This window comes from Dermacentor andersoni, chromosome 1, assembly GCF_023375885.2.
Source record: "Dermacentor andersoni chromosome 1, qqDerAnde1_hic_scaffold, whole genome shotgun sequence".
NCBI classification, from domain to species: Eukaryota; Metazoa; Arthropoda; class Arachnida; order Ixodida; family Ixodidae; genus Dermacentor; species Dermacentor andersoni.
In genome coordinates this window covers 139161711-139174019 of record NC_092814.1, presented here as the reverse complement: position 1 = coordinate 139174019, position 12309 = coordinate 139161711, and the positions used below count along the sequence as shown (strand labels likewise).

Genomic DNA, 12309 nt, shown 5'->3' with positions numbered 1-12309 from the left:
GTCGCATTCCACAAAGGCGATGATGATATTACAGTTGAGTTGCGCTACATACCGTAATTTCACCCGCCGTGGTTGCTCAGTGGTTATGGTGTTGGGCTGCTGAGCACGAGGTCACGGGATCGAATCCTGGCAACGGTGGCCGCATTTCGTTGGGGGCGAAATGCGAAAACACCCGTGTGCTTAGATTTAGGTGCACGTTAAAGAACCCCAGGTGGTCGAAATTTCCCGAGTCCTCCACAACGCGTGCCTCATAATCAGAAAGTGATTTTGGCACGTAAAACCCCATAATTTTTTATACCGTAATTTCGTGCAGACCGAGTTCCGCTTGTCGTACCGGCCTTTGTCATGCAGTATTTAATTATAAGGCTGCTGATTATTTTGGTGTCACTAGTGTTAGTTAATTGTAGAAACTCATATACAAAGGGTACGTGCAACGTAAACAGCCTTCCATTAAACGCTGCGAAGCTATTAGGCTATCCAGTGTTGTCCGGTCACTTGCATTACTGCGCGAGCACTAAGAAGACAAGAACGGCGGATGAAATAATGTTTACACTTGCTGCGCTTTAGGGCTGTATAGCATTACCTTTGCACATAGTTGTCATGCGGCACACAGCACAACCCTGACCATAAAATCTCAGACTCAGTGGAAGGCTTCAGTTGCAGGGCCACGCATGGCTACCGCCATAAAGCGAAGCCTACGCAAGCAGACCGTAAAAAATACGAAGTCACGATAAGATGCGAAAGGGCAGAGAGGGACAGAAGAAAATAAACTGTCACAGTATCCATCGGCACGTCCTGTGCATCGCTGTCGTACGGCGGCACACCTTATAGAAGTCCAGGTAGTCGTTGGCAGTATCGATGAAGTCGGCCGCCGTGGTGTGGACGTCGGCTAGGCCAAAACAGGAGATGCCGTAGGCGACGAGCAGCCGCTGCACTTGCAGCCCGAACTCTTGCCGGTGCTCGCCCCAGACGCCGCTCTGGCCCGACATCGCTTCGGCCGCGTTCAGCGCAACGCCCCAGCCACTGCGAACGCTGGTCGACTGGGCGACGCGAGCCTGCTCGCGAAACTTCTTGAACGCTGCACGACCGGACACCGGAGGTTTGGGGTGAGCCGCCAAGTTCAGCCGACAGAGTCGTTTGTAAGCCATGGAACAAGCTTCATTGTCCCTCACGAACGAGTTTCTGAAGTGCAGGTTACTTGGGCGACTGTACAGGGTGCCCCACTTAACTTGTACCAGAATTGAAAAATACGCTGGTGCCACGCTATAGCTGGACAGAACCATGATGATGCTGTTTGCCGTCGCTTGGCGCAAGTCAGACTATCTTCTTTATTTCGCGTAATTGCATAATTATTTTTTGTTAATTATAGTCTAAAATATTGTAATCAGAGCAACATTGTCAATCAGAAAATTGTTAATCGGAAAATCCGCAAAAAAAAAAAACACGAAAAAAGGCCGCGCAACTAGTTGCGCGGCACTTTTCGCGCGCTTTTCCGGGCTTGTTTCAGGCTTGAAAAAAGAAAAACAAAATGTAGCGCGTATTGAGCAACAGAACGATGGACTGGGAATTTTTCATGTCGGCCTACAGTGTTCTGATGGACAATTTTGCTCTGATTACAATAATTGAGAAACAAATTATTAATAATAACTAATTATATAATTAGGTGAAATAGAAAGATAGTCTGATTTGCTCCAAGGGACGTCAAACAACATTATCTTGTTTATATCCAGCTACGTGGCACTCGCATATTTTTAAATTTTGACACAAGTTACGTGAGACACCGAGTATATGATCTATTCGTGTATCGCCCTCTGGTGCATTCTGTCTACCGTCGTATCATAAACATTCTCGACCCAGTCCACAATCTAGATGTATGGCTGGTAACAGGCGCATTTAGAACAAGTCCTGTCGAAAGTCTATGTCGAGGCGAACCAATGGTCCTTACACCTACGCAGAACATATCTATGCTTCTCCTACTTTTTAAAATGTAAATCGAATAACGAACATCCGTGTTACTCAACTGTACTTGACTTGTACTCTGCAAAGACTTCACCGTAACCGCCCATCTGTTCCAGCTCCTCTGTCAGTGCGCTTAGAACTGGCCAATGAAACCGGTATTCAACATCGAGAAACAGTCCTAATGACTCCCATTAACCTTGCACCATCTTGGGAATGGCAGACTATCCAGTGCGATATGTCTTTCGTCGCAATAACAAAACATGCGCCTGAGGTGCCCATACATTCACACTTTCTCGAACTCCAGGCCAAGTGCTCCTGCGCGGAGTTTTATACAGACGCTTTAAAGTCTACTTATGGTGTAGCTTATGCAGCTCTCGGACCGTCATTTTCAACGTCCGGTGCATTAAATCCAAACAACAGCATCTTCACAGCGGAGGCATACGCGATCCTTTCTGCTGTGACACATATAAAACAAACAGGTATAATAAAGGCTGTTATATTCACAGATTCATTAAGCGTTGTTAGTGGCATATCAAGTCTACGAAAACACAAAAACTCTATCCTTAATGAAGTCTACAACCTTCTATGCTCAGCATACATGTCTAACCAAATAATTGTTCTTTGTTGGGTGCCTGGCCATAGAGGCCTAGAGGGCAACGTAACTGCATACGAAAGGGCTACATCTGTAGCTTTTTTGTGATGCAAACATTAATATACCTTTACCGTACACACACCTTAAGTCATTTTTAAGATATAAATTACGGAAATATTGGCAGAGGCAATGGGACACTCAGATATCCAACAAACTGCACCTAATCAAACCAGCAATAGAGAACTGGATCTCTGAAAGAACAACAAGACACCCGGAAGTAGTGCTCTGTAGATTAAGAATTGGGCGCACCTATAGCGCTCACTCGTATATTCTATCTGGAACTAACATTCCGATATGCACTAGGTGTGGCAGTAGACTTACAGTCCTTCATGTTCTCGTTCAGTGCTAATTATTAGAAGAGGAGAGAAAAAAGCTCTTCCCTTCCTTCATCATCATCATCATCAGCCTGATTACGCCCACTGCAGGGCAAAGGCCTCTCCCATACTTCTCCAACTACCCCGGTCATGTACTAATTGTGGCCATGTTGACCCTCCAAACTTCCTAATCTCATCTGCCCACCTAACTTTCTGTCGCCCCCTGCTACGCTTCCCTTCCCTCGGAATCCAGTCCGTAACCCTTAATGACCATCGGTTATCTTCCCTCCTCATTACATGTCCTGCCCATGCCCATTTCTTTTTCTTGATTTCAACTAAGATGTCATTAACGCGCGTTTGTTCCCTCACCCAATCTGCTCTTTTCTTATCCCTTAACGTTACACCTATCATTTTTCTTTCCATAGCTCGTTGCGTCGTCCTCAATTTAAGTAGAACCCTTTTCGTAAGCCTCCAGGTTTCTGCCCCGTACGTGAGTACTGGTAAGACACAGCTGTTATACACTTTTCTCTTGAGGGATAATGGCAACCTGCTGTTCATGATCTGCGAATGCCTGCCAAACGCACCCCAGCCCATTATTATTCTTCTGATTATTTCGCTCTCATGATCTGGATCAGCAGTCACTACCTGTCCTAAGTAGATGTATTCTCTTACCACTTCCAGTGCCTCGCTACCTATCGTAAACTGCTGTTCCCTTCCGAGACTGTTAAACATTACTTTAGTTTTCTGCAGATTCATTTTTAGTCCCACCCTTCTGCTCTGCCTCTCCAGATCAGTGAGCATGCATTGCAGTTGGTCCCCTGAGTTACTAAGCAAGGCAATATCATCAGCGAAGCGCAAGTTACTAAGGTATTCTCCATTTACTCTTATCCCCAATTCTTCCCAATCCAGGTCTCTGAATACCTCCTGTAAACACGCTGTGAATAGCATTGGAGAGATCGTATCTCCCTGCCTGACGCCTTTCCTGCCTTCCTTATACCGTCATAATATACCTTTGCACCCAGTCTTCTATTTAGGCAATGACCCTCTATTTAATTTTAAATCAGTACTCAAATTCTTAGAAGAAACGAATACCATAGAAATCATTTAGCCAGGCTATTTGTAGCACAGCCTCTGCTTAGAGGCTGTAGCTGCACTGCAGTCCCTTACAGAGCACATGCCCCGCAGCCCTTGCGCTGAAGGGCTCTGCAGAGGCACTAGTGCTGCTATAAATTAACGCGTTTTAGTATCTAATCCTTCAGAACGTACTTTCATAACCATAGCACTCACTTTTCATTGACATTATTTTAATAGATACATATTTTGCACCATTTACAGCGAATATTTTAGGCCAATATACAGCCACTCGATTTCCACCATATTCAACTATTCTCATTGCCATTCATCACCAAGTGTCATGGCGCTCTTTGGCCATTCTGGCCCTTGCGCCAAAAAAACAATATCCATCAATCAATCAGAAACAAGTGCGAAAATTTAGTGCTACTGGCGCCGTTGAAAACTCGGACATCGCAATGTACCTTTGTAGCTTGGGTATGTAACATAATTATTTTAACACTCAGAAACCGATTCCTTACACGCAGAAAATTACGGAGATGTTCTTTTTTCTACTTTTAGCAGGCTGCTGCAGTGTCAACTCTTTCCCTTCTCGTTCATATTATACCGGATAACATTTGTTCGTTTGATGCAACCCTACGTTCCAGCGTGTTTGGTTTAAACCGAAAAATAATTAATTTGAAGAGATACGCCGAAATTTTTTTTCTAGAATTTAGCCTTAATCAAAAAGCGCCCGAGAAAGCAAATTTACCAAAGAGTCAAGACAATGATGGGCGCGCAGCTGCGATCCTATATGTGCTCCGATACTAGGAGTCTGACGAGGTCAAGGTATATATCCTGCCGCCCCAACAATATGTACTCTTTACTTTTCAGGTTTGCTTTTGTTCTGTCTGTCATTGTGCTGTGACGAAACCGAGAAGCGTGTAGACGAGAAGAGGGACAGGGTACGCAGAGTGGTAGAGGGGGCCCTGGTGCGCGCTCCACCGACCTTTGCAGTTTTTGCTCTGTGGCCACTGTGGCAGATGAACCGAGCGAGTTCACTGATAAAGAGTGGGGAGGGTCCTCTCTGTACATGTTTTTTTTATTAATCTCTCGAACTCTGTACCCTAAAACGTGACAAATAAAGTATCATTCTATTATAGTCCAAATGTCATTGATGCACTCTCTCAATTCCTGCATATTCACATCGCCGTATTTCTTTGTGCATTTGATACAGAATGAGTTTCGAAAATCTTCGTTATTCTCTGTATTAGATGCAATTACCGTGTCGAATGTGAAAAGTAGAATGTGCAGTCCTACAGTGCGTTTAAGCGTCAACGAAATTACGGGAACAGATATTCGCCGCAAAGAAAGAAATTATAAGCTCCAGGTTATTCATTGAAAAATGTGGTAAAGGTTTATTATAAAATACATTTCACACACACACAAAAAATCGCGTGGAAATAAACACAAAAGTACGCCGAATTTAGGGAAAATGAAAACGAAATGCGCGCAACCCTAGATAAAGATGAAGACGTAGTAGGCGACTACTAAACAGAGCGGTATATTTTCATTTACAATGCCAAAAAAAAGGGTTTCAATACAAAACGCTCTGCGATCAAGCCACTCATATGCCAAGTCAGAAAAGAAGGCACGTAATGCGGCATATAGCAACAGCTTGATTCGAAGAGTCGGCTTGCAGTAGCGTCTTCGTAAGCCTGCGAAAAGGCAAATGAAACGGACAACCGAGCGCGGGATGCTAAATGCCAGACTATCATAGCACGGGTATGTAACAATTATTTTAACACTGAGAGACCAATTCTAAATGCTATCCCCTCCGAATATCAAGAAAAATATACAGGTGTTGTTTGCGTTTACGAATAAATGCAGCAAAGATAATGCACAGGCGCTGAAGTTATTTACGACGTATATAGGGCATGCTTAAGTGTACATGTTGGCACATGTCAAACAACTCGTACACTGAAAATGAACTGAGATCGTTCATTATCAGAATATGCAGCTACCAGAGGCGTAGCCGGGGAATGGTACACCGGGCACGTGCCTCCCTCCCCCTCCACCCCTCGAAATTTGTGTATTAGTATGCGGGCTGCCCAGCCCTCCTTTTCCCTCCCCGCCCCTTCACGTCCCCGGTCAAGTGGGTGCCCCCTCCTTCTCTACACCTCCCCCCCTGAAAAAAAAAGCTTTCTGGCTACGCCACTGGCGGCTATACAATAATGTGTATTTGTAACTGACAGGCCTCTCACCACAGCTATTCACGCAGACTGTGCGGCAGAAAAAGCGGGCGCCGATGAACAAAATTAGTGGCGTGTAACAGGGTATGGACTCACTGGACGGGTAGGCGAAACGAAGGCGACCTCTGGCATAGCCGGCGCGCGTATAGATGAGGTAATCACAAATTCCGGGTGGTGGCAAAGCGTCCATGCTTGTCGGGGTATCGCCAGATATAAAGCACGCCAGGATTCGAGCTGTGCAATGAAGAAGCAATATATAACGTTTAACTTCGGGCCTTGATGAGCGGTCAGAGTTACAAAAACAAGGTGAACTATAGCCGTCGCTACGGTATCTTTAGAAGCTGTGGTTTGCACGCCAATCTTTTTTTTTTAAATACAAAGACGTAGCTCGCCAAAGAAAATCTTAATATTATTGTGGTGTCCTCCTTTCGACCACTTTATTGTGCTCTGTAATTTATGTATGCTTGTCGTCTTATTAGGATACCTTAAGAGACTTTGCACAAAGGATTCACAACAGTAAGGTTTCGTAGTCTTGGTCGTAGAACTTTTGGCACTCTTTTTTGTTGAAAAGCCTACCCATCGCTTGGTCGCACGAGTGTAGACCGAGTGAGCTTCATTTGCTGTTCGGTCAGTGTCAGCAAGTTTCACAATGAACATTGCCTTAGATGTTTGCCATGTGAAATACGATCGTCATTAATAGCCCGAAACGGCAGTAAACGTAGCGTGTGTTCTTCTGTATAAGTATTTTCTGGTCCTTGACTATAAAAGCTCCGTTTGTCTACGGACAAACTTACCAGACTGCTGTTAGCAACTTTTGGTCATGGTACTGAATAATTAGTTTACGACTTGATGCCACAGTCAATTTCGAGCCGAGAAATTGCGATATCAAATCCACAAAGAACCAAATGGTGCGATCGCACAAGCGAAGAAATGCAAAGTGCAGAAAGAACACAACGTTTCTTCGGTCGCGCTGTCACATGCTATCACAGCGACAACGATAATCGCTGACACTGCTACACAGGGAAATGCATAAACTTCTACTTGAGGTAAAAGCGCGAAAGCTTGGTTGGGAAGCACAGTTTCCAGCATGCGAATAGCCAGGAAGAAAGCGCTTACTGTTCTTGGTCGTGGCGCCGGTGGCGTTCTTGAAGACCGTCGGCGGTTTGCTGAGTTCCACGTTGCGGCTGGCTTGTCGATTATGCGTCATGTGCCTGTGCTTGGGGACAGTGTGCGCCTTCCTGACAGCGTGGTGCGAGTCGCCGGTGGCTGTGACGCGGGCCGTGGGCGGCACGCGCTTGTCGAGCTCGAACAGCGGGTTCTCCTCAGCCGGCAGCGGCACGGCCGGCGTGCTGCTCGACTTGGCCAGCGTGTGCGACGGGACCGACTCGTCCGCGTCGTCTTCGGCCGAGGTGTCGCCGCTGCCCGCTGTGCCCCTCTGGCCATTCTTCTCGACTGGGCCGAAACGGATCGACGGGGATTTCTAATATAGTAAATGACACAGCACCGCGCGTTAACCGAACTGCATGTTAGTGTGACTTTCGAGGGAGTGATATCACTGAATAAAGAAAAAAAGGGGGAAATGTTAATAAGTGTGTTGTGGCAATATTGCGCTATGAACTCTTTCTTTCTCATTTTGGCCGTGAAATTCAGGGCGCGTTCCTGCAGTGTGCCGCGCAAGTGAGCCCCGGCATGTCGCATGATTTAGAAATATGTGTACACATTCGACTTTAAAACATTGTGAAACGCCAAAGCTGCGACCAGGTGACACAACCAAATAGAGAAAGGGGACCCACTGTTGTAGGAATCGCGGTAGTACCGTCAACAAAACATATGGAGTAACTCGTCAAGAAGTATCGAATTGCTGCACACGCGTCAGTTATTCAAGCCTACATCCAGGAGCCAGACAGATCTAAGTGAAACGTGTAGGAACTGAACTGTGAGTTATAGCACACATCGGAACAAGGAGAGAAAAAGACAAAGGCAAGCGCTGACTTCAATTTGTGTTTTTATTTTCCGCGAATTTCTTTTTTTATTTATACACTGTTCGCATTTCGGATGCGTTTCTTGGTTTGAAAACACCAGTTTAATCGGAAGGCCTTATCGAAGCCGTGACCATTGCTCAAGATGGTGCTGTCAGCAAGCCTTCCATCGCTCTTTCGCGAAAACAATGATCATATTTAGGATGTGCGGAAAACCATGCGCCCACTTAGGGTGTTTCACTGTGGGCACATAATCACGCACTAGCTATTATCAGGATTTGGTTGTTATGAGTTTGTTTCATGATTATCAATTTTATTTGTGCATATATATGTTACGCAAAATTAAAAAAAAAACAGTTGGCAGGCAGCGCTTGTCTTCGTCTTTTCCTATCCCCCTTGTCCCGGTGGCGTATTTCCAATTGCTAGTAGGTACAGCGGGGCGTGGCACTTGCGGAGACGATGGACGTTTGCGTGCATGCGCAAGTAAGGGCGGGTGCGAGAGAGGAAATTGGGGACTTTTGCTCCTTGAAAATACGACTCTGTCTAGGTACTGCGGAGGAGTTTCTTGGCGTGCCTTGTATGCGCTTGTCCCTAAGCGTGCCGGCAGAAGTGGCGGGGCGCATCAGTGCTGAACTTAGCATCGCAGGTTGGAGGCTCGACGCAATTATATTTAGTCAATCATGTTTTTACTAATGAAAACTACGTGTCATTATTTCGGATTATTGGCGGCGCCTCTAGAACACTAAAGCGGCAACGGGGACATCAAAGCTAGAACCCAGACTGGTCCGCGGGTGGGGGCTCGCAAAGGCCTGCGCGTCCCCAACCCACGGACCGCCCTGCTTCCAGCTTTGATCCCCCCGCTAGCGCTTGGGTGCCCCGGAGATCCTGCGCCGCCTGCTTTAATATAACCTCAGGTGCTCTCCTGAGGCCTCCGTTTGCCGGTTACATGTGCATTCCCGGAGCAGTGCTGGTAAAAAATCCGATCTATCGTCGCGACAAAAAAAGCGACCCGCGTCTTACAACACCAGTCAGAACATTGCTCCTTCAGACACAGCGATCACCAAGCGGCGTCCGCCCCCACTGCCTCACCGTGCGGGCAGCCAATGGCGGAGCGTATTAACTCGACCGCACTCCGCAATGCCGGCATGTCTAGGGGACAAACGAATACAACGCGCGCAAAGGAGCAAAGGAGCATTCAAGGAGCAAAGGCCCCCAGATTTTCTCTCTCGCGCCCGCTCTTACTAGCGCCTGCGCAGAAACGTTGAGCGCCGTCAAAAGCGCCACACCCCGCTTTACTTACTAGCAATTGTAAAAACGCGTCCCGGTGATTCACAGTAACATGGAACACCAGCTCGCCCGGTCTCAAAACCTTGTTATGGGATCTGAAGCTCGCCAGTGATGCGGCACTGAGGGCACTTAAGCGCTTCGATTACGTCAAGTACAACATTCCTGCCGTTGCGCAGCGCTTCTTCGGCGGTTGTTTGAGCGACTTTAGAGCATGGCTACTGCTGCGCACCCCCGCGTGCACCTTTTTCAGCATCAGAGTTGTTAAGTGTGTGTGATACTGAGCGATTGCGTAAAATCCCTGTCTGAGCACAACGTGTACAGCGCCAACATCGGGAACTGCGGTGGTGAGTACCCCTTGGCACTGTCCGAGAAGCAAACTTCACGAGCATGACCATGGGAATCCATGTGCGGACCGCGCGGATTTAATTTACGTAAGGTCTAGTTCGTAAGACGTTTGCTGACAAAAACGTACAGGTTCTTGGAGGCTTGTCGTTAACTCCTTCGATCCAGAGAAGTTGAAATTTCTCGCTGATGGCGACGTCGTCGTCATTTGGAAATTAGGAACACGTTGGCATTTTTACAAGCACACAGTGTTGCCTGTGCCTTCTTCCAGCTGTGTACACACCAAGGAAACCTCGGCGCAAGAGATGACTATCAGCCAGAGGCCAATTCGAACATCACCGCTCTCGTTCTGAATCGCCCAACCGCCGACAAAGTCCTTGACTTCTGGTTCAAGCTTTTACACCAGCTTGAAATATTGCCTGTAAATTGCTGTACAATTAGGCTACATCGCTAATCTTTCCGCTGTAGAGGCCATTCTCAGGCATTTAGGAATAATCACTGTTGCCACGGGACCGATAGTAGAGGTACTACAAGTGCAGGTACAGCGCACTGTAGCTGTACAGCGGCCATTCAGATACCTTTTTACGTGTTTCACAAGCTAGAGTCACCACATAGAAACCCATTCTTTGAATGTAGTCACCACTGTGATTGCGTCTTGACCAACTTGGACAGCCGTCAACCATGTCGCTGTATATGCGCCCTGACACGCAAGCTTATCCGAAGGCATCAGTTCCATATTCAGGCTAAATTCACCGTTGGACGTTCGCGTAGCATATCCAATGAAACCTTTATTGCAGCAGTAGTTAAGAGTTCGAAACTGAATTTGCCGTGTCCGTCTGTCCGTCGGTCCGGCCGTTATGTTACGCCGCAACATCATCGTGCAAGCTCCCCACTCTCTCCATAACCTCACTCGCAGCCTCCACAGTTGGCGAAGCAAGCAAAAGATCGCTCACCACTGCAACTGCGGACCCATCTGGAGCAATGAGCAGTTTGGAGCCGGACGTGCCAACGAACCAGCTCACTCGCAATTTTCGCGCTGTACACGTTTTTGTGAGGCCTCATACGAGACTCGGACATAATGATGGCTTCCGGAAATGCATTTCGAAGGCAAAAGCAGAGAATGCGTTGGCGCAGCATTGCTCATGCGCGATGCAAAAGTCATTCCCAACGTCCCTGTCACAAAGGTGGTTCTCCGCTCTAATAATTGGACGTCAGTCAAAAAAGGCCGTTATCGTTGTGCCACCATCGTGACGCAGTCTTCGTCGTTACATGTTGGGGGAAGGATCGCTAGAGTTTCGCACAAAGTTAGTTGCGGGTGGATTGAGGGGAGAAAGTAGCTGCTCACCTGGTAAATGGGTTCAGATACTTGGCAAAACGCATTGTCCTTTGCTGCACTGCAACTATCAAAACCACAAACATGACGACGAACACATTTCTGCCGAAGTACCGCTGCGCCGCAAAGTGGCCGGGTTCCGATGCATACGCCCTCTAACTAGCTAGGATTGTTTCGTTCATGCAGCTTCTCGGAGCCGTAATTTTTGGATGCGACAGTTGCATGTATATTGACGATACTTACGCGTCATGGCTTCCCTAGACTTCACAGGTGGTGGAAGCGAGTTGACCGCTGGGCACAAAGACCAATGCAAAGTCTGTAAAGGAACTCTGGCTAGGTCACAAATGTAGAACGAATCAAAAGCGATGTCACCAGGCTGGACCTTGAGTACCTTTTTTTTCATTTTCTTGAATCATTCCTATCCGCGAAGCACTCTACATAAAGTAACGGACCGCAAATACATAAAGGCATGAAGAACAGATAGGAGAACAGAACATACATAATTCGTGGTGTTCTGCCGGTTAGCGTTACTTGACGATACCGGCCATGCATTGTCGCACATTCACGGCGGAGCGTATGTTCAATCCAATTTGTAACCATGACATCTATCCCAGAAGTCACAAAAAACAAGGCGCCCACAGCCAGAGCGAGTACAAGATCGTCTGGTGAAGCTTCAGAGCTGAATAACAAAGTGGGTCTATGAGAACTTCCAGAAAGAAAACGCTAGTAACCATAGCGGTCTCACGTCTGCATTGGCCACGACAGCGGTGGCACAAGTTTTGAGACAGACAACGTCTCTGTTGCCTTCGTTTCCACAAAATGCTCAGTTATAAACCTGCGTCCGTGAACTTAGAAGTAATGCCCTCAGAAGAGTACGTATAAACAAAAGTATTGCGCAGGTCATCCATGCTCCTATTTCCGTTTGCTACGGTATTGGCGGGGTTCATCCCCGATAAGGGGGCTTCTCGGAGAGCATGCAAAAGAATTAGTCGCAAAGTATGCTTACCGGGAAGTTCTGCTATGTGGCCGCCGGATCCAAAAACTCAGTAGAGAATGAGGGAAAAGAAAGTGTTCGTTATTCAACAATGTTTAAGCGGAGGCTTTGCAACTACCTTGCCCCACCTGAAAATTATGTGTTCCT

At 47.0% G+C, this 12309-nt stretch overlaps 1 protein-coding gene across 1 annotated transcript; it reads right to left on the bottom strand.

Moving 5' to 3' along the window:
* Nucleotides 1–773: 773 nt before the first annotated feature.
* Nucleotides 774–11536, bottom strand: LOC129388001 (uncharacterized). Its single transcript, XM_055077943.2, has 4 exons — nt 11412–11536; nt 7344–7679; nt 6324–6461; nt 774–1078 (listed from the first exon to the last, which is right to left on the bottom strand). The coding sequence occupies exons 1-4, from the start codon at nt 11416–11418 to the stop codon at nt 774–776; spliced, it is 786 nt and encodes a 261-aa protein (XP_054933918.2). The 5' UTR covers nt 11419–11536.
* Nucleotides 11537–12309: the final 773 nt, after the last annotated feature.